We start from the raw sequence: 21,048 nt of genomic DNA, 5'->3' as shown, positions 1-21,048 counted from the left end.
AACAGCTTTGCCACAGTTCTCTTTTAAACAACGGGTTAAAAAAAGACGTGTAAGCGGTTTGTGCAGCTGTCCTGGATCAATCGAGCGTGAGCCGTAGGAGATTAGACAGCCTGTTATATCCTTCTTTATGGCATTGTGGTATTGTGTTTTCACTGAGTTTGATGGACAGAATAGGATATGGCATTGGCCTCAGGACAGCAGTCGAAGCTGAGAATTGAATCTTTTTGAAGATATTGAAGAAGCATTTTTTTTTACTAGCCACAGTAGGGCTGTATTACTATATATCATGTCTGGAGGTGTCATGCAATGTGAAGCACACCTTAACTCCTTATAAATATGTTTGTTAATTTAATTTCCTATAAAAAAAAGAGAATATTATGAAATGTTGCATTTAAATTAGATTAGAGTCAAATGTAAATTAGATTAAAATTAGAATTACAACATGGCAGATTTACAGTCATTTTGGAATTAAACATGAGGAAATTTGTAAACTGGTTTTTACTGAGAACGTGATTACATTTTCAACAAAGTCAAGACTATAAACTCAAAGCTTCCACAAAGATAAATAGTTCCTAGTATGCGTCTTTGAGCCAATACAAATGGAAAAGTTCCAAACAAGACAAACATTTAAGGGATCATGTACAGTCATACTACTTGTTACTCTGCTTTTCTCCAAATAAATAAATATGTGGACATGAAATATTGATGTGAGTTGAAACGGTTTTAAATTTTACTCATTATCTTATAAACCACTACAATATACAAAAACAACAGTCATTCTGGTAACAAAACGACTCAATATCACAGTACTATTAATACTGAAGTCCCCTGATTGATTTTCAATACTATCAATAACTGAGATGCAAGATATCACTTCTGAAAGAAAAGAGAGCAATATGTATGCATGGTCACTGTGAACTTTTGTTTGGAAAGTGGCTGGTTTAAAATTTTCCTGTGGTAAAGGGAAACATCAACAGTGTGTGGATTTGTATCGGCATGATTTCATAATTATTTTTTTTTTTAGATGAACTAACCCTTTAAACTTCTGAAATGTGACCCATTTCTGAGTACGACAGGATAGCAGGAAGTACTGTAGAGCGAGACTTGATTTATCCACTAGCATTTGATTAGCTTGTGTAAGTGGGCCGTGATTATAATTTTTAGCGATGCTTCCTAAGGCAGTCATAAACTGTGGGGTGCAATTCTCACCATTTGAGTATCGACATGAATGATACCTAAGAGTGTGCTACTTGTTGCCGTTACTTTTAACCACATGGACCTACAAATAAAGCAGGTGAAATAGAATAAAGTGCCAGGTCAGTTTGCATTTATTTTCTTTGATTATGTAAAACCTTTTATTAAAGGAATCTGAAAACATAATAGTTTATGATAATACTTTAATAACGCAGGTAATATGCTTTTTAGGTTGTGAACTAGAAGGAATGTGTATAAAATGGGATATTTGATTTAGTTACTCGCTCTTTTAAAATTGATTTTGTGTGACTGGCCTTCAGCGTAATCTCATTCGCAAACTGCTCCCAACATCCTGAAGATGAATTCACTGTTATCGTTGGAGGTAATTTCAGGGTCAAGTCTAAATTTTCTGACCTGAGATAACAAGCAGCATGTCTGATATTTATTTTTGTAACCTTTTGTGGCTCCAGTGTCCTCTGAAATAAAGGTGACATTTCTGTTTCTCTCTCTCTCTCTCCTCTTGTTTCTACTCTCTCCTGGTCTTTTGAGAGCCCTCGGTAGTTAAAGTGGCTAAAAATAGTCTAGTTCCCTTCGTGTTGTGCAACCTAATTAAGAGGAGAGGGACGGAGGTGCTTCTGAGCATCTGGGCTCGGCATGTAATGGCTGCCCTTGTTTTTATTTGCTAGTGGATGCGCACCGCTACCAATTATCCCCTGTAGCATGGCTAACCACCCAAGACATCCTTAAAGAAGCTGACGGGAGTTTTTCTGCACCCGTTCCCAGCGCACTTCGTCACACGAGCTTCAGTATAAGCAGTTTCCTTTAGCACAGAATGTCATTCTGAATCTGAACAAGTCGAGTTACTTTATTTTGGGAATCCGAGATGTTTGGTTGTCCTTATCGGTGTGCAGCTTCACTTGTAGATACCAGGTGGATATATACAAAGTGTGTGGTTGCTTCCACCCTGAAATTTCCCCACATCCCTGAGGTTAGCGTCCACATGGGCCTTAAAAGCTGGTTAAATCAAAATATCTCTGTGCTTTTAACCCTGCAGATTGTCATTTAAAGTGAAATCGAAGCTTGGATGACTTTATAAGTGATGGGGTCAGGCTTGGACTGTCTTTTTTCGTCTGAGGCATTAAGGTGCACTGAGGGAAGAGATTGAGCTGACAGCTCATTGATTTCTTTCTGTGCCTGTGTCAAACATGTTTCTGAAATGCTTCTTTGTCTTAGCGCCGTCTGAGAGGTATTTGGATATCAGCGACACAAGAAGAGAATGGAGCTGCACTGATGCACCTCACGGTTAGCTTTGATTCGTTGGCACGTCTCACGGATAAGAGGACCCCTGTAGGTGCCGCTCCTTCTACTGTGATTCATCCTTGTGCACTGTCTGATTGCTCTCGGAAAAACATCCATCTGCCTAGTTGCTCTTTATATTCTGATCGCTTTTTTTGTTTACCATCAGGATTGCCTAGACTCTGTGTAATTAGCTAATTTTGTGTGATTGTGGGCTCATTTGGGTGACACCTGCTAAATGATTGCTCATGGAATGTTAATGATGGTAATTTCTTTTTTGCATTTTATTTTGATGGGGGGAAAACCCTTTTCTGTCACAGCAACAGTTTAATCAACAGTTGAAGGACTAAAGTACTCAAAATAAAAATCATTTCTATTGTTTTATTTTATTGATTTCGATTTATATTATAATAATTTATGTATTTTAATATGTTAAAATTATAGGTACAAAAGTTTGGAGAAATGAAACATTTATTTTTAAATGGCCTCTCTTCATTGACAAGCGTTAACTTCCGTGAAGGCGGGTACTCTGTTGAAGTTTAAAACTATTGGATCTGCCCAGAGCCACACTGGATCTGCCATAACCAATCGCTAACGTTTGGTCGTGACGAAACTTCAACTCAAACTAACACACGACCTCAACGCCATCGTTCTCAGCCACTCCCTCTGTTCGCTAATTGGACCGGTAAAAAATTGCCCGCGAATATACCGGAAACCCAGGCGACGTACTGAAGGAAAATTAAAATTGAGCGGAAGTACATAGGAGGGCGAAGCCAGGCTAACAAATCTACACAAATATTTACATTTCGCACAAAGAATTATCCTGACAGCAAGCAAGTCTACGTTTAACTTTGCAGACCTCAATGAACCATTGCCGGCTCGCACATGCGCATCAAATAGATGGAGCGGATTAGAATGTGTGCACAATCATTCTAACCTTATTTTAAATGATTAAACACTTCCTAATTACAAAAGTGCCATAAACTGCTGTACGAAAAGTGTGTTGCATCTGGTTACAGCATTATTGATTATATACTTTATACTCTATATATACAGCAATATACTTTTTTAATGTAAATACAGTGAAAATTATTTTTTCAGTAAACCAGTGTTTAATTGGGAGAAAAAAAACCTGTATTGAAAACATATTTAGATACCCGAACCATTGTTTATGTGTACCGTTAAACCCCTAGATTTTACATAATAATAACTTTGATTTAGTTTACTTCATTTATGCTTTTTGGTCCTTCATGCAGTCAGCTCGTGTTGTTTTAATCTCAGAGAGTCCACGCCGTTCCCCTAACAGCCTGCGGCCCCCACTGTTCACCCTCATTTTATGAGACAAGCCTCCTCCCTACCCATAATCCCATTTCCCCTGTGGTAAAGACGGTCAGTTGGGCACACGATTGCATGTCTTTTTTTGTCCAGTTACTCGGGTTCTGTACGGTCCCAGTGAAACAGGAGATTACCCCCACTGATTAGGACGGACATTAGATCAGCAGTGCGGTGGATGCAGATACAGCAGCGGCCCATGTTGTGCGTAGGGTGGGGAAGGATCTTTTGGCAAGCCAGACTGTCCTCGAGCTTGGCACCGGCAGCAGAACGGTGGCAGCACACTGTGTGCAGACAGACTGGAGTGTTTACCAGTACAGTTGTATCAAAACTGGTGTGTGTGTGGATGCCGGGTGTGAGAGCGCAAAGGATGGAGCTCAGCACACACACCGTCTGGCCTGGCAAGGGCAAATGCAGTCTTCTGATGGAGACTGAGTGCCCTTGAGATTGGAGCCGCCAGCAGGGAAGATTGATTTGTTGCTCTCTGCAGCTTCCATTGTGCCTTCATACATAATAGTGACTTTGAGTGTCCCCTCCATATCTGCCACAGAGGAAGTCCTTACATCTCAAGTATTTCGGATCTGTAAAGATGTCTTGAGCTGCTGTCGTTTCTCAGACTTCACGCTTGTTTATTCATCAATATCAGCCCATTAAAACTGGATTTTTTGGGGGCAATTGCCTTTTAAACTGAAGTCCGGCTATGGTGACACCTGTGCTTGAGGTGTAATTGCATCGCTTGGCTGTGTAGCTTCCGTATTCTCATATTTTCGTGCCCTGCTTTGTAATGGCCTCTAATTGATTTGAACTGTGAACTGATCTGCAGAGCTGATCTTTTTTTGCTGTCGGCAATGAAGTTTCAGGTTACACTTAGTCCACTCTGTGCATTCATCTGCCATTTTCATCGGCACATTTGGTCCAGCCCAGATAAACAGGATTAGGGATTTAGGATTACACTTCCCCGACCTTCTCCAGATTGTGCTGCGTCTAGGCCCTTTGGGTATCTAATGTTGTTTGTCAGTTCAGTGTTTGAAGCCCTGAGGAGTTTACCAACCGTTTGTCCCAATGGCATCTTTACCCTTTGAACCAAGCAATCTGCTCAATGGTGAATCCTTTTTTATGTAGCTCTTGTTTGCTCTCATCCTATCAGCCCCTTTATCTCTTGCTCTGTTTCTCTGACTCTCCATTTCTCTCTCTCTCCATCCTATCCAGTTTCATTCCATCTCTGACAAAGCACTATTAGAATCTATTAACACATTCAATAAATACTTAAAGGAGACATACTGTACACATTTGTAGCATTTTTTTAATTAAATCATTTAAATAATTGAATATATATGTACATGTAAATAATATATTTTAGTAATATAATAATCTATTTTCTTAGTCCTTAAAATATCCAATAAATTAATGACATTTTAAAATACAAAATTTTATTTACAGGTTAAATGTAACATCCTAAAATACATTTACAGAACTAGCACTCGATTAAAATCTTTTTTCATAACTTTCAAATGTTGCCTTTTGAAAAAGAAAATAACAATAATAATAGTAGGTTTCATTTCCAAATTACACCTAATAAAGAACAAGTCGTGAATCTTCAGTTTTTACCTAATAATAAGAGTTTACTAAGGGTTTAAGATTAATAAGGTTCCTTGCGACCAAAACAGTTGTCGTCTAATTTGCCGTCATAATTTTCCATCCTATCAGACCCTTATAATTACTCTGTTTTTTCTACTGTACCTTTAAAACATCTTATGTTAATGCGGTCTATTCACTTCATTTTGCATGATGTTTCCCAAAACAATCATTTTAAATGCTACGAATGGATTCAGGCATCACAACATTATAATATACAGTATACATTTTTTTTATATAGTATCTATGATATGGATATATTGTGCATAGTTTATATAAACATGGCCATTCCTGTGCTCTGTCCTATGACTTCATAACCTTCCTTAACTATTTCAGAACGGCCTTTTTCTTCTTCTTTTTTTGTGTTTGTCAGTGTGAACTGGGTAGGATTTGCATTGTGGATGCTAAAGTATGTTTATGTATTAAATCAAATTCAGATTCCGACGATATGGCCCCTTTAAAACTACCATTAGCTTAATTAATTTCTTCTGTGGTAATATTGCACGTTATTATATCAATATTCAGGCCAACTTAACAGTTTTTGAGATCTGAGACCAGTGTCAGATTGGTTCACATCAATCCAAAAGCCCATAAAGGCAAAAATATCTCCTCTTCTGCTAGTGTGGCATCCCATATTCATTATTATTAGATATTTATTAACTATAAAAGCAAAATTTTGCTTTGAACACATTGGCAGTGGGAATCGCTTTGAACTTTAAAGCTTTTGTTTGTAGCCCATTGCTTTTGAAATTTGGAGATTTCAGCAAATTGTCTCCTCACATCTTCAGTTTTGGGTTTAAGATTAGAGCACAGCATCCAGTTAACCCTGAAAATAAATACGTTTTTGAGGCACAAGCAAGAAACCAAAACAAATGAAAATTTTACAATACATTTAGCTCCTTACTGTGCACACTTGATAAGTCAAGTCACTGATCTGTAGGACTGTAGTCTTTAATGTGTTCTACTTAATTGTGGTCAAGACTAGGGTTGTCAAAAATACCAGTACTTCGGTACCAAATGTTAAAAAATTTGATGATACCAGCATTTCTGCAGTACCGTTAGTACCGAGAACCAGGTGTATTTGGTAGCCGCTGATAGGTGCCTGCTTTCAAAGTAACACTCCCGTGTGTATCTGTGAGACTGTGACAAACCAAACCGACATCAAAGAACTTGCGTCGGCTCCGTCTGGGCCAAAAAGCTGCACTTGAACACACCACAAAGACTACAGCCAACTGTCAACTAGCATATGCGTTCTGCGCCTGCGTGTAAGGAAATAACTGTCTATATCAGCAGGTATCAGAAGTCAATATTTGTTATTCAATACGGGAAACTGAAACTAGGACTGCAGATATACAAACCATAAACAAAGCAGCAATTTTTAATATCAGTCATGCTGATCACTTTCTTTCTTCCAGACGGCTCATGTTATGACATTTGTTTGTGCACTAGAATGCTCAGGTAAGATGACGTCATCACTTTTGCTCATTTTCATTCGTTAAGCGGTCAATCAGAGCGATTTATCTCACTGACAGCATTCTGAATCGGACAAACTCCCACCGATGTGGACCAACTAGAGCCGACGTGTGAAAAACACTGCAAAACTAGCCCGACAGACGCTCACCAATGGCCCGACATTTAAACGGCCAACATATAATGTTTACTTATAAACATTTGAACGCTACATACAATTATTGTCATCATAAATTATAAATATTTGTATTTTCAAATAGTTAAATGGTAAAATAGTTCCAACAGTTTTTGCTATGGTACCGGAATTGGTACAGAGAACCGTGAAATTTTCACTGGTATTAGTACCGACTACTGGAATTTTGTAATTTAAGTAACCCTAGTCAAGAGAGATAACATGGCATCTTTCTGTCATGGGAATTGTCACTAATGTGATGGTGTTGATTGCTGTGTTCATAAAGAAAGTTGTTTGTTGGGTTAGTGTGGCCATTTCTGAGGAAAATGTTCTGAGATATGTGGCTGGCCGTCTGCAGGTCACGTTCGTTTTGATAGCTGTGTTTTTGACTAGGTAGGGGTTGTTTTGGCTCCATGTCGAGAGACTTGAAAGGTGCTACCTAAACAAAGAAGATGCAAGCTGAGCAGATGATTAGTTTGTATAATGAAGTCTTGGAAATCTACCAGCCTTTCTAACAGAAGAAAAAACTTTGAATAACACTTTTTTTTTAACAACTCTCCATTTTTACAGACGCAATCATCCTGAAGTCAACAACGTTTTGAATGTTGCTCATCTGGCTGAGTTCGTTCCCAGTGACCTGCAGCTGGTGATTTGTCTCTCTAACAAATTAGACTATTTAGCTTTTTCCCTTGGGTATGTTTTTTTGCGCTTTGCATTGACACATCATGAATTAACAGGCACATATTAACGGCACATATTTCTTTTCAGCGTCAGCTGAGTGTAATAATTGTATTTATTCTTTTTATGAAATACACAAATATTTTACTGACAGGCAAACTCAAACTTTGGAATGTTCTTATTGTAGGTTTAGGCCGAACTTGTAACAGAACAGGGGTGGTCAGTGCCAGCATTAGTCTCAGTCTGACTACTTCCATTCATGAGCATGAACGGACCCCACAGCAGCCGTCGCCGTCATCATCATCATGTGCTATGAACAATGTCCGGCATTGTGAACGCTGAATGGCACTGTACCGATTTGGGTGGGGTTCTTTTGATTCTTAGGTCTGCCTGTGGTTTAAGCTCGGTAGAAACTAGTCCTGCGAGGCGAGCTGTCCAGGGCGAGCGGCCAGCTATTGTCCCGCTGTCCTGGCACGCAGATGCACAACTCTTGCTCCAGGAAGTGTCCTGTGTCTCTGAGCGGCAGTGAATGTGGCCTCGGTGTTCAGAGCTGTTCAAGCATGCCATCCTTTTTATCGCAGCAGCAAATCTATCTATACCATCACTTTGCCTTGAAATAAAACAAGAAAGTGGAGACAGTGCAGATAAACATTTGATGGCTCCATATCTTTTTACCTGTCAGTAGATCCCTCAAAAACACCCGTGCATATTGATATCTGCCTTTTCCATTCCAGACCTATTGCTTTTTTTTGCTTTTTGTTTGTTTGTTTGTTTAGTGCCGTTTCCAGATATCATGTAGATGTCGCTGTTCTGATTTGTTTTCCAGCCTCTTGGTTTTATTGCGCTCATAACTGGGAGCACATAAATCTTAAACATTTAAACACCCTGGCAGCATTCGGTAGCATTATAATGTCTAATCTAACTTTATTTTAAATTTTGTAATATAATAGTTGTTGAGCATTGTCTAGGCTCATGATTCTACAAACACTCGAAGGGATTTGAAAGAGCCAGAGCTGACAAAACGGTGTGAGTTGTTGGGAATGAAGGTTTGCTGTGCCCTTGAGATAGGGAGTGTTATGGAAGCTATCCTACCATCAGAAAATGGCTTTTGTGACTCCCAGGCAGGGTGCATTTTTTTCACACGTCTGTTGGGCTTTGAGACCGTGAAAAGGGAAGATCTGGGACAGAAGAAACTTGCTGGCGTGGGTGAGATGGTGACAGGTTTCTAAATGTCAAGGTCCTTATTTTTTCCACGTCTTGACACTTTTGTTTCAACACTTTTTTTTTTCATCCCTTGTTCTTGCTTCAACCTATCAGCTTTTTGTTTATTTGTGCAATATGTTAACGGCAGTTATCTCTGTTTTTAGACCTTTAACGTAACTATAATCTAGATATGTGTACACATCACATGTTTATCTAATGGCGCTTTTCCACTACACAGTACCAGCTCGCCTTGGCTCGCCTCGACTCGACTCGCCTTTTGTTTGGTTTTCCACTGTGTAAAAGTTGTACCGGTACCTGCTTCCAGGTACTTTTTTTCGTATCACCTTCAGCGAGGTTCTAAGCGAGCTGAGGCGATACTAAAATGTGACGTGACACACGGCAGACTGCTGATTGGTCAAAGAGAATCTTCACTATTCACTGCGTCATCATTGCACACGCCAGACGGAGTATCCTGAATAACCCCGACATTTTTAAATAGTTTTGCCAGAGATTGTGTGATATAACCATTACTAATATTATGTAAAACAGCATACACTCGATTTCCTCCATTGTCCTGTGTGTGTGGGTAGCGGGTGTGTGTCGCGTCGCTATGACGACCAGATTCTATTGTGGAGGTACTGTCTGCAATGGAAAACGGAGCGAAACGCAAGACGAGGCGAGTCGAGCTGGTACTGGTAACGGAAAAGCGCCATAACAGTCTTCCTCTACAGTATGACCATTAGTCTAGCTAGCCTAATTAAAAGGAATGTTCACCCACAAATAAATAAATAAAACATTTTAAACCTGTATGACATTCTTCTGTGGAATATAAAATATTTTTGAGAACATATTTTGAAAAAGTGTTTGCATTTGTCCATACTCATACGATAGTTGGACCTCAATATTCTTCAATATTCATACAGATTTGAAACTATACTTGAAATGATGAAAAAAAATTATTATCCCTTTTATATTCTAATAATATTAATTACAATTAATAATTGCATAATAATATTGCTATTTATTCATAGTAATATTTGTATTATTAATAAAGACTTTTATTTATTGAGTATTGTTCTTTTGAACGTTTGTTGTTGCCATTCACAGAAAACTGTCTCGAATAAATAACTGAAAAAACAACCATCTAACATTCTTTCACTTAATGCACAACCTTGATTTTGTAGATTTAAGTGCGTAAAAGCATCTGAATAATCAGAAAGTGTACAGTTCTGCAATTCGCTTTTTCATATTTTTATTGATGAAATATTGTACTTGTACTGTATTTATCTTCACTCATACACAGTGAACATTTTTATTATCTTCGCTCAAGTAAAACAATATTGTATGCCACAATTCATTTCGTGTCCTTAGACTTTTGTTCTGGGTGTGGTATATCATGCTTTATGTCATCCGAGTCATACTGTCTAGAGCATGCATTACACAGAGCTGCTTCAGCCGACTTTTGTCAAAACTTTTGCATATTAAAGAACCAGGCTCTGAATAGGGAAGCTTTAAAGACTGTAATCCGATCTCTGACGACACGCTGATGGCTGTTCACGTTTCTCTGCTGGACACAATGAGAGCCCACTGACAGGTATTGTGGCCTGAGAGTAATCCTGGTGTAAAGGGAAGGAGATGGGAAGCTACTGGGTGCAAAATCATTATTCTTGAGTGTCCCTTGTGGAATGCAGCCTAGATTTGTCTTTTTGGTTTATAAAACCCAATGCCTCCCCACTATTCAGCTCAAACACTTCATGTTCTTCTCTTAACGTCACCAGCCCCTAAAATTCCTGATGAGAATTTTGGATCACGAGCAGACAGGAGAATCAACAGCTGTGTTTCAGGATTGTGAATGTGAGAGGATTTTTACATGCTGTACTCCCAGCAACCTTTTGAAGAGATAAAATGACCTTCTCTAAGGCTCTTTTATTTCTCTGGCAAGATTTTCTTTTCCCCTTCATCCTCTTATTAGAGGCATACTCTTGTGCCTTTTGCCTTTTTTTGCGGTATTCATGCATTTTTTATCCCAGAACCCCTGCAAGGCTTTGATTCTTTGTTCTACTCTCCCTTTTCACATAACCCATACATGAAGTAGGTCTGTGATGCCTTTGAAAATTGACCTGTATTGCTTCTCAGACACGTTGTGTCTTGTTGATTCACTTCAGTCTTTCCTCAGACGCCCTGTGTGCCATTGTATGCTTCTCCCTTTAGTTAAATGACATGTGGGCCAATGATAATGGCATGTCTATAAACTCTGCATCTTTTGAAAAGATTTTATTGAAAGTGAAAAAAAAAACTAAAAACACTGTGTCGTTCAACATAGATGACGTCTGTAAAAGTCAGCTTTGTTTTATTTGTTTAGGTGTCTACCTAATGTGAATGGCTTTAAATCAGCTGCTGACTGCTATGTTTGCTGACTTTTCAAACTATCTACCATCCTTTTGTCTGAAACAAGATTTTATGTAGTTCAAAATGTATTTGAAAGTTACATAAGGAATATTTGAAAGGTTTAGGTAACACCTGAAGTTATACTTGCATGAACCCTCTTGCAAGATCCTTTCACACTTGCCAACAATTTAATGGCTTCCCTCACCTTTTGCCTTCGATACTACTTCCTGCAATCACCATTGGTTCTCTCCTCATTCTGCAGAGGTCTTTACTTGGTTAGTGCTAATCTGAATCATATTCAACTCATTCACCTGTGCCACACTTTGCACTAAACCCTTCATTTAAGATGAAAAGATTAAATGACTTTTGCCCTTTGAAGTGCATGAAGGATAGTGAGGATCACTTTTTAAAGCCCTCACTAATCAATACAAGCCGCCTCCATTATCCCATAATCTTTGCATTGCCTTTGTAAATGCCTCTCTAGACGTTCTTGGTATTCAGTGAAAAGAAACCCAGGTTGTGGAGCTCCCACGGCATCATGTGGGTTTGGCATTTGCAGCCGACATTCAGAGAGGGGTAATACAAGTTGCTAGTGTGGTCTAGTCAAAATTCATTGCCCTTGTAATACACAGTTGCACCTTTGAGTTAAATGAAAGGATTGTTCTGTCCAGAAGTAAAATAATTGATTACTAAAATGGTGCAGAGTAGATATTTTTGCAAAAATTGCATTGGGTTAAGGTGTACTATTGTTAAATTAACACTGTTTTCTTTTTAGGTAAACTCAAGGAGGCCAGAATGCTCTGGGCATGATCTGTCTAGAGCATCCAGTGACGAAAAACAAGAAGCCACCTTCACCAAGTCTGAAACCCAGATCTTCTCTACACTGGATCAGGAGATAAGGACTCAGAGAGGGTAGAGAAGGGGCGTAAAGGTGTTGGGCAGGGGGCCGCTGGTGCATGTGGGGGCAGTGCACATCCCTTGCTGGAGAGTGGAAGCCCACCTCGCCCATGCAGTCCCCTGCCCAACCCAGTCTCGCCACCCTCTGCAATGGTGACATGAGCAAATGCATTAAGGAGAAGCCCAATTTTGACTTATCTTTTTTGACTCATTGGAAAAACCATACAATAGATTTGTAAATAGAGGACTGTGTCTATCCTAATTGGTGTGGTTGCAAGGTGATGATGCTGATGTGTGGACGTGTTAGGCGGCTCTTCCGTCAGCTCACGCTGCAGACCAGCCTGCTGCTGCTCTTTCTTTTTTGCATGGTCAGTGTCCTCATCTCAGCCTATTTCCTGTATGGCGTCAAACGGGAGCTCGAACCAGCAGGAGTCATGGTGGTCCCAGAAGAAGGTACTGCCGATTGGGAAGATCCCCGAGCGACTCTTTCCCCTCCGTCGGCAAGGGTGCTGCCTGCCAGAACCGCCAAACCGGCAGACATGTCTCGAACTGACCCTGTTGTGCTGGTGTTTGTGGAGAGCTTGTATTCTCAGTTGGGCCAGGACATTGTGGCCATCTTGGAATCTGGGAGATTTCGGTACCAGACTGAGATTGCACCAGGCAAGGGCGATATGCCCACACTCACAGACAAGAACCGGGGTCGATTCACACTGGTTATCTATGAGAACATCCTCAAATATGTCAACCTGGATGCCTGGAACAGAGAGTTGCTGGACAAATACTGTGTGGAGTATGGCGTTGGAATCATTGGCTTTTTCAAGGTAAGCCATTTTGTTTTGTACAGTGTGACCTTTCACAGAAAATTGTGTCACTAATGGATGTTAATGTGACTCTTAATTCCAGTGGGTCAATCACCTTGCACTTAAAGGGGGGGTAAAATACTTAGTTTCAGTCAATCTCATGTTAATCTTGAGTACCTATAGAGTAATAGTGCGTCCTTCATATCTCCAAAAAGTCTTTAGTTTCATCATATTTATAAAATAAAAATACAGCTTTCCGATTCTAACCGGAAAAAGCCGAGGTCCTTGATTCTGGGCGTGGGCGGAGCTATAGAGTCAAGCGGGAGCGCGCGGGAAGGTTTGCTTATTATCGATCGTGGTGCGGTAGGTCATATTACTATATATATATATATAGTATTTGGTTTGCAAATCCAGCGACGACCTCAGCCTTGTTAATAAAACATTCGTCACTGAAATGACCAGAACACAAAACCGCACTTGCCACACTCCTTTGCTGTCCCGGAAATACAAACGGCATCCACTGTTCCAGTAACACTGGGTTCTTTGGGAAGCTGAACAAGGTAAACTTTCCCTCACATCCCAAAACACACTTTTTTGGAGACATTCTTGACATCAACCATTCCTATTTAGCGCTGCTGATGATGATTTCCGGTAGTAGCGCGTCGATGCATAGATATTATATAGAGATATATGATGTGCGCCGATGAGCGCGGTCTTTCTCTCCTCTGGTCGACGTGTGCGTGAACGCGCTTTTCCGAGAGCAATGCTTATATAAGGAGTTCCACTCTGGTCTACGTCATTAGATCTACGATAGAAAAAAACCAGCCGAAACGTGTTGCAATCCGGAAGTATGATTTTCAGCACAGAAATTCTCTGTTATTCGTTCAAAATAACTTTTCAAACTTTGGCCATTATTAGCATGAGAATCCATCTCTTTAACACTGTAAACAACTCTGAATACATGAAACACCATTGTACCCCCCCTTTAACGATCTCACGACTGACATTTCACAGTCTGATTCTTATGTTAGTTTGCAGAAATATTGCCAGCAGAGGGAGGTTGGGGCATTATGCTAAACATTGCAGTAATAGCACATTTCTGAATGTCTTCGTTGATTGTCTTGGCTCTTGTTCTATAAGGGAGCTGTTCTTCGAAATCAGTATGAGAAAATAATAGGCCCTAGAGCCACATTTGACTATTGCTCATTGCTGTCTGTCATTACCGTCTTGTAAACCTTCTCTCCCAGTTCTCATATATTGTTTGCCTAAGGCCAGGCCTGCTTTTATTACCCTCACATGCTTAAGTGCTGCACACTAATTGTTAGTGGAGGTTAACTCAGTTGATGAGACTGTTTGAGTCTCGCTCGCCTGCAGCAGAAGGGAGAGGACATCAACACATCTTAAAAGGAGCCGCACAAAATTTGCGCTCGTTAATTTTTATTGACTCCGACTGCTCCGATTTTCCTCGAAGCTGTTTTTACCCCAGGCTTTGCGGTTTACACAATAACAAGAGCAGTTCGATCCCTGATTGGCTGGAAATGTTGTTTTCTTGTCCAGGCAGTTAGCATCCTTTCCTTGCTGGATTTCATTGATTTAGAACCTTGAGCATGTCTGATAACAGACCCTGTAGGTAAATGCAGACCAAACCCTTTTCCCCCTTGAAGGAAAAAGTGCTGCCACTAGTAATGGAACATGCATAATTACCTTCACATCAAGCCTTGACTCGCAGCTGTCAATGCCAAATGCATTTATCTCTCACGTGTTGGAGTATGTCTGAATGTACACATAGAAACATCACGGTGGACACCAGCGCTTCTTTTAGTTATGCTTGCATGCATCAATGGGTCCAGGCTTTTGTTTGCCCTCCTATTAGTCTTCTGACATAATCCCATATCTATAGAAACAATGTGTAATTGGAATAAACCCTTGTGGTTTCCTAACCAGCACTTGAGTTGGCATAATCTCTAGGGACCACATTAAGTCTCCGGCAGTAACCGAACACACTAGCTATGTTCTAAAACCTAGTACCGGTAAGCTGCCTACCAAAACTACCTAGCATTTTAAGGGATCATAAGATGCCTGACATGAAGGCTGTTACCTTTTTTGGGTAAACGACGGTAAACTATTCCTTCTTTTTACCCAATTTAAAGGCAGCATCACATGTATCTTATGTAGAAAAGCAAACCCCAGCTCAGTAGGAAAATTAAAGAATGATTGAACTTTCAGACAAGACCAGAGTTTTTGATTTTAAGTATGCTTATATTTAGTTCAGTGCCCAAAAACATTATGATAATAGTTCTAATTGATTGTTTACCCAATATTTGTTTACTGTGTTTTCTTTTAGAGAAGTTTGTTGTTAGCTTAGCAACATGCTAACATCAAACTATTGTAATTAACTTAGAGTTACTACATGTATAGTGTTTCAAATCAGTCACTTAGAAAATTCCAAGTGACTCCCTTAGAAAGGAGTTGCTTATGTTGGCAGTAGATAACAAGGTGGCTTACAAGTCTTTTAACAGCTTTTTGGAAATTGACTAATTATCTAACATGGTTCAAGAATTGTTCAGTGTCAATGAAAGTTAAATGCTGATTAGCTTCGATTGAGCCTTTGGCTTGGAAGTGTTGCTGTAACAATGGAGACAGAAATATGGAATTGGGGAGAGAAGGAGAGGCTCGGGGAAGTTATTGATTTAGGCCACTGATATGTGGAAAATCTCCCATCCACCCTTATTCTCCTAGTGCTGCTGAGTGACATCACCACCTCTTGTTTCAGTGTGTTGCCATTAAAAGAAACCGATAAAATGTGCATGATTCATCAGACATGTCATACGGACTGTGCATCTCTCCAGAGGGGTCCCATTGCTACCTCTGGTGGCAGAATAATGGCTGTGTTTGGAGATGAGCAGGATACAGGCTTCTCTCCAAATTGTAAGGCTCATTGTGTTTGTTCCACTCAGTGTGCAGTTTATCACCAATTGATCCAGCTTCACAGGGTCAGCTGGCCTGAGAGGAGAGTGGGCTGCATGCAGATGAGTGCGGATGGTTTTTAACAAACTGGCACCCATAGTACCACAGGGCATCTAATTCACGAAAAGAAGTACATGAGCAATACATTACTGATATATTAAAGGGGAAAAAACAAACAAAAAATCTTTTCACAAAGAAAATGTTCTTCACAATACATCTAGTCTTGACTTTTTCTAACTGCAGAAGGCCTGCATTGCTGGACGCTTACAAACAATGTTGAAAGAAGCAAAATGTCGACACATTAGCTTTTCATGTGTTTGATTTCTCAACAAAGTTTTCTCTTAGCAAACAAATTGAGGAAATTATATGTTGTACTAGATTCTGAAAATCAGATTTCTGAGTTTGAACATATTTTTACAAGTTAGAAATCTCACTTCAAGTTGAGTTCCATTGCCCTTTCCAAGTAGGAAGTTGGAAACTCATGCTGAATTTAGCCAATTCAGCTCAAAGTCTAAGCTGTTAAAAAATGGTTATGACATCACAGCCATGAGCTCATTAAATATGGATAATGGTCTTGTAATACAACATTTTGACTATAACTAAAAGTATGAATGGAGGAAAAATAAAATGCTAAAAACCTGAATGTGAATATGACCCCTTTGAAGTGGATTTTGATATTCCTCTCTTTTACCAATAATTTCTCATCTGCTCTCTTTTCTTCTGACACTTCATGAAAGGCTAATGAGAACAGTTTGCAGAGTGCCCAGCTCAAGGGCTTTCCTCTCTTCCTGCACTCCAATCTGGGTTTAAGGGACTGTAGCGTCAACCCCAAGTCTCCACTGCTGCTCATAACCAAGGCCCGGGAAGTGGAACATGGCCCCTTACCTGGAGATGACTGGACTGTCTTCCAGTCTAACCATACCACCTATGAGCCTGTGCTGTTAGCCCGGGGACGGAGTACGGAGGCTAGTGGAGCGCCCGGAACCCTTCACGCAGCCGTGGTTCAGGACTTGGGTCTTCATGATGGCATCCAGCGGGTGCTCTTCGGCAACAACCTGAACTTTTGGCTGCACAAACTGGTGCTGGTGGACGCAGTGAGTTTCTTGACTGGCAAACGTCTCTCACTGGCTCTTGAGCGCTACATACTGGTGGATGTCGACGACATCTTTGTTGGGAAGGAGGGCACACGGATGAAGGTTTCTGACGTCAAGGTGGGTGCTGTTTTGTTTGAAAATTCTCTTTGTGCAGTTTTTCTTTAATAAATGGCAAGTGGTTTGCTAGTTTATCATCAGTTCCATACATTTTAAATGTGACTCAAGTGTAACTATCTTAAGTCTAGCTATGATTGGATGTCTTGGATTATGGGCCATATATCCCTGTAGTATACATCTATTTTAAAATAATGCTCTCCTCCTATTTTCTTTATCTCTCTCACCCTCTCCTTGTCTGCTTATACTTCCGGTGATCCAGACATATGCATAGAGCGAAAGTAGAGCTCAACAGTAAGAATGGATAAGGACCCATGTGAAAAAATGTTGGGCCAATTGACAGAATAGTCCTACCCTATTGCCCAGCCCACTACGTCCTATGTTTTTTTTTGATCATGTATATTTATTTTTATGCTTTGAGATATTTCTGTGATGTACAGAAATACATTAATACATACATTAAGCCCAAAGTATACTTCGACCGCCCGCGTCCCGCGGCAGTCTGCACACTGTCCGTGTGCCATCATTTTTGTCATTAGGAAGGACCATGTACGTCCACACACACTGTTGCGTGCAGCCTAATTTTTGTGTCCGTGCAGATGGTGCACGTACAACAGCGCATGTGCGAGTGATTTGAGCCCTTCTGTGCGCGAGATGGAGCGGGACACAGAAAATGAAGTGTTGTTGAAATTGCAAATATGATCCATCAACTATTATGATTTAAATGTTTCATTATTATTCAATTATTTGATTTATTAAATGTATTCAAAGATCTAATATACATCTAATATAATCTATTTCGGCTGACTGGGTCAGCAGAAACAGATCCTTATTTTTGAGTCAAAGAAAGAGAGGGAAATGGACATAGAATGAAATATGTACAGAAGGGAATTCATTTAAACTGTGGGAAATATGCATTGAGGAAAAGAAGAAGCAGCCATGAAAAAGACATGGATGAAGACTCAAAAGGGGAAGACTTGTTTATATGATGCTAATCGGTCTAAAGCACCAATGTTCTCCATGTTCAAGTAGAACATGGAGAAACTGGTTTGGTAGATCCATATAATTCACCAACTTTTCATGGCACGAAAGCACTTTTCCTATAACCAGTTTTTATTTTTATTTTTTTATACTCCAACCTCTGCTGGTCTTTTTCCAAATCTCTCCTCTTCTTTCCATTTCGCTTTTTTATTTTATTATTTTTTCACGACTCACTGTTCAAAGGGCATCCAAAGACTCGCCACAAGCATGAATATTTCAAATGCAGTTTTCTGCATCCTTCTTGTGAATCTCTCATCTTCGGAGCGCCCCGATGCAGATGTTCAGCCGAGGGAAAGGATAGAAAGCAAACATAATCAAAGACGTCTTGTCTGTCTGCGGACCTCAGTGCAGTTAAATATGAATCAGGCTTTTGATTGAGTCACACTGGAGAGACAGACAGTCAAAAACAAGCACAGTAAACAAATCAAATGAGAGGCAGATGCAGAGCTAAATCTGAGAAGGGTAATGAAGCAAGCAGAGGAGACGAACAGACAGTAGACATGCTTGTGCTGTCCCTCTAGCGCTGTTACTGTTGTGCGCATACGTGCGTTGGCGTGTGTAGTTAAGCAATGCATCTCTTTTGTGTTCTCATCTGCTGTCTTTGTACTTTTTGAATGCGTTTTGTGCGCTAACTGACCTAGGGGTGTTAAGGCAAGTTTTTATTAAATTGCTAAACTCCATGTTTCAAAGGCACTTCTAGAGACGCAGAATGAACTCCGAACCCACGTGCCCAATTTCACTTTCAACTTGGGATTCTCTGGAAAGTTCTTCCATGCGGGTAAGTAAATATCACGTTGTTCGCTTAGAAAAATGCTAACAACATACTCTTATGGTATCTGTGAGTGTTTGTCAGGTCTCCTATGTGTGAGTTGCTGCTCATGTAGAGCGATCCTAATCAGTCACTTATGAGCTGGTTAGGATGCTGTTTTATAAGGCAGCTTTTGGAATAGAGTCAAGATGTTCACCGCTTGTGTCCGTGTAATTATTTTCCAGGCACAGATGAGGAGGATCTTGGAGATGACCTGCTTCTGTCCTACAGTAAAGAGTTCTGGTGGTTTCCCCACATGTGGAGTCACATGCAGCCACACCTCTTCCACAACCAGTCTGTGCTGGCTGAACAAATGCTGCTCAACCGCAAGTTCGCGGAGGTAAGCTCTCTAGGTGATGTAATCAGAGATATGATCAGATTTTTCTGGAATATTAAGTCTGTATATTATTAATTTAATGTTTTTTTTTAGATAAAACCCTTTTAGAGCTTTTAATTGTATTGTGCGCGTGTGTACTTTTTTTGTATAGATCAGATCATTTGTCTGAAAGAAAATTGTGATTTGATATTTCATTCTAACATAACAGTTCCATTATACAGTCAATGTCGGATTTCGCAGAGATTTTTTTTTGTGATGTGGCAAAAAATGCTAAATTTTGTGATGGCTTTTTTCAAATTAGGCAATATACCGGTACATTACGAGGCGTTTTTTCTCTTCTTTTTTGGGGGGTGGAAAAATACTTGGCAAGAACGTGGTTCTTCTTTTAAACTACTACCTACTAAATAAAAATGAGTACTTTCCATGTACACCACAGACAACATTAAATACACATTTTTATTACTTTTCTGACATGAAGAACCTTTGGTCTCTTAAATTTATAAAAATAAAATCCTGAAAAGAACAATTCATAACAATGCAATTTCAACGTTTCATTTCATTTGTATGTTAATCTGTCTTTTTGCAGTTTAACAGAACACAGTGATGTTTGTTGGTAAATTACGTTTTCGACGCACTTTGCCTGAATGCGCGATGACATGTAATGACGCCACACGACATCTCTTGAGTCAAATTCTGTGGAAAAATCCGCAGCAATTTCAAAACATTGAAAGCTTTATTCATTGTGGAGTTTGCTTGCTTTTGCGGTAAAATCTGAGCTCGTAAAATTGCGAAATCCTGGATGTACTGACTGACTATGCAAGATTAGAATTATCATGGCTCAAATACATGATGGTCCACAGTGCAATGAAAGTGCCTGGATGATATACTTTTTTTTTTTTTTGGTGCATCCATGGATGCATCCATCTAAGCATGCTGTTTTAGCTAATATTGCCTACAAGCCGTGTGACTATTTTTTTCTCATTTGTTGTAAAAGATATTGTAGTACCAGTATATCTATCAGGCAGTAGCTGTCTCAGCAGTTTTAAAATGTTCCAACATTTTAAGGTGCAATTAATTTTAAATGAACAAATCACATTCAAATGCACATAGAATGTGGCATCAAAGCACAATTGAACACCATGAAATTATCAAAAAACACTTATTTTCTGTTCACCAGTGATGTACATACTTTTAGTGCATATAGAAATTGGGATGAAGTTATGCACAATTATTAGTGCATATCCTGAAGTACACTATTTTTGACCATTACTGTGTTGTTTGCTGTTCCCTTCCAGGAGCATGGCATTCCCACAAACATGGGTTATGCAGTGGCTCCCCATCACTCTGGAGTGTATCCCATCCATTTACAGCTGTACGAGGCCTGGAAGAAAGTGTGGGGCATCAAAGTGACCAGTACAGAGGAGTATCCCCACCTCAAACCCGCACGCTTTCGCAGAGGCTTCGCACACAGTGGCATCAGTGTAAGAATGCTAAGCTTTTATGCCTTTAATGGATGAAGTGAAGATGATAATGTGGGAGAAATAGGGAGAAAGGGTTTGGGAAATCACATTTGAACCTGCATCCTGGAACCTGGACTTGAACCTGCATCCCTGTGGCTAACA

At 39.8% G+C, this 21,048-nt stretch overlaps 1 protein-coding gene across 2 annotated transcripts in view; it reads left to right on the top strand.

Annotated features, from left to right (window-relative positions):
• The window catches only part of ndst1b (N-deacetylase/N-sulfotransferase (heparan glucosaminyl) 1b), a 94,114-nt gene that overhangs the window by 51,630 nt on the left and 21,436 nt on the right, over positions 1–21,048 (top strand). For both annotated transcript variants that reach the window (XM_079585274.1, XM_079585273.1), the window contains exons 3-7: positions 12,144–13,086; positions 16,770–17,243; positions 18,972–19,059; positions 19,275–19,429; positions 20,722–20,907. In XM_079585274.1, the coding sequence (XP_079441400.1) occupies positions 12,547–13,086; positions 16,770–17,243; positions 18,972–19,059; positions 19,275–19,429; positions 20,722–20,907 (1,443 nt within the window). In that variant the 5' untranslated portion in view covers positions 12,144–12,546. The remainder of the gene's footprint in view (positions 1–12,143; positions 13,087–16,769; positions 17,244–18,971; positions 19,060–19,274; positions 19,430–20,721; positions 20,908–21,048) is intronic.

This window comes from Phoxinus phoxinus (assembly GCF_949152265.1).
Source record: "Phoxinus phoxinus genome assembly, chromosome: 17".
Classification (NCBI taxonomy): Eukaryota; Metazoa; Chordata; class Actinopteri; order Cypriniformes; family Leuciscidae; genus Phoxinus; species Phoxinus phoxinus.
The sequence above is the reverse complement of the archived record's forward strand: the minus strand, read 5'-3'. Positions and strand labels throughout refer to the sequence as shown.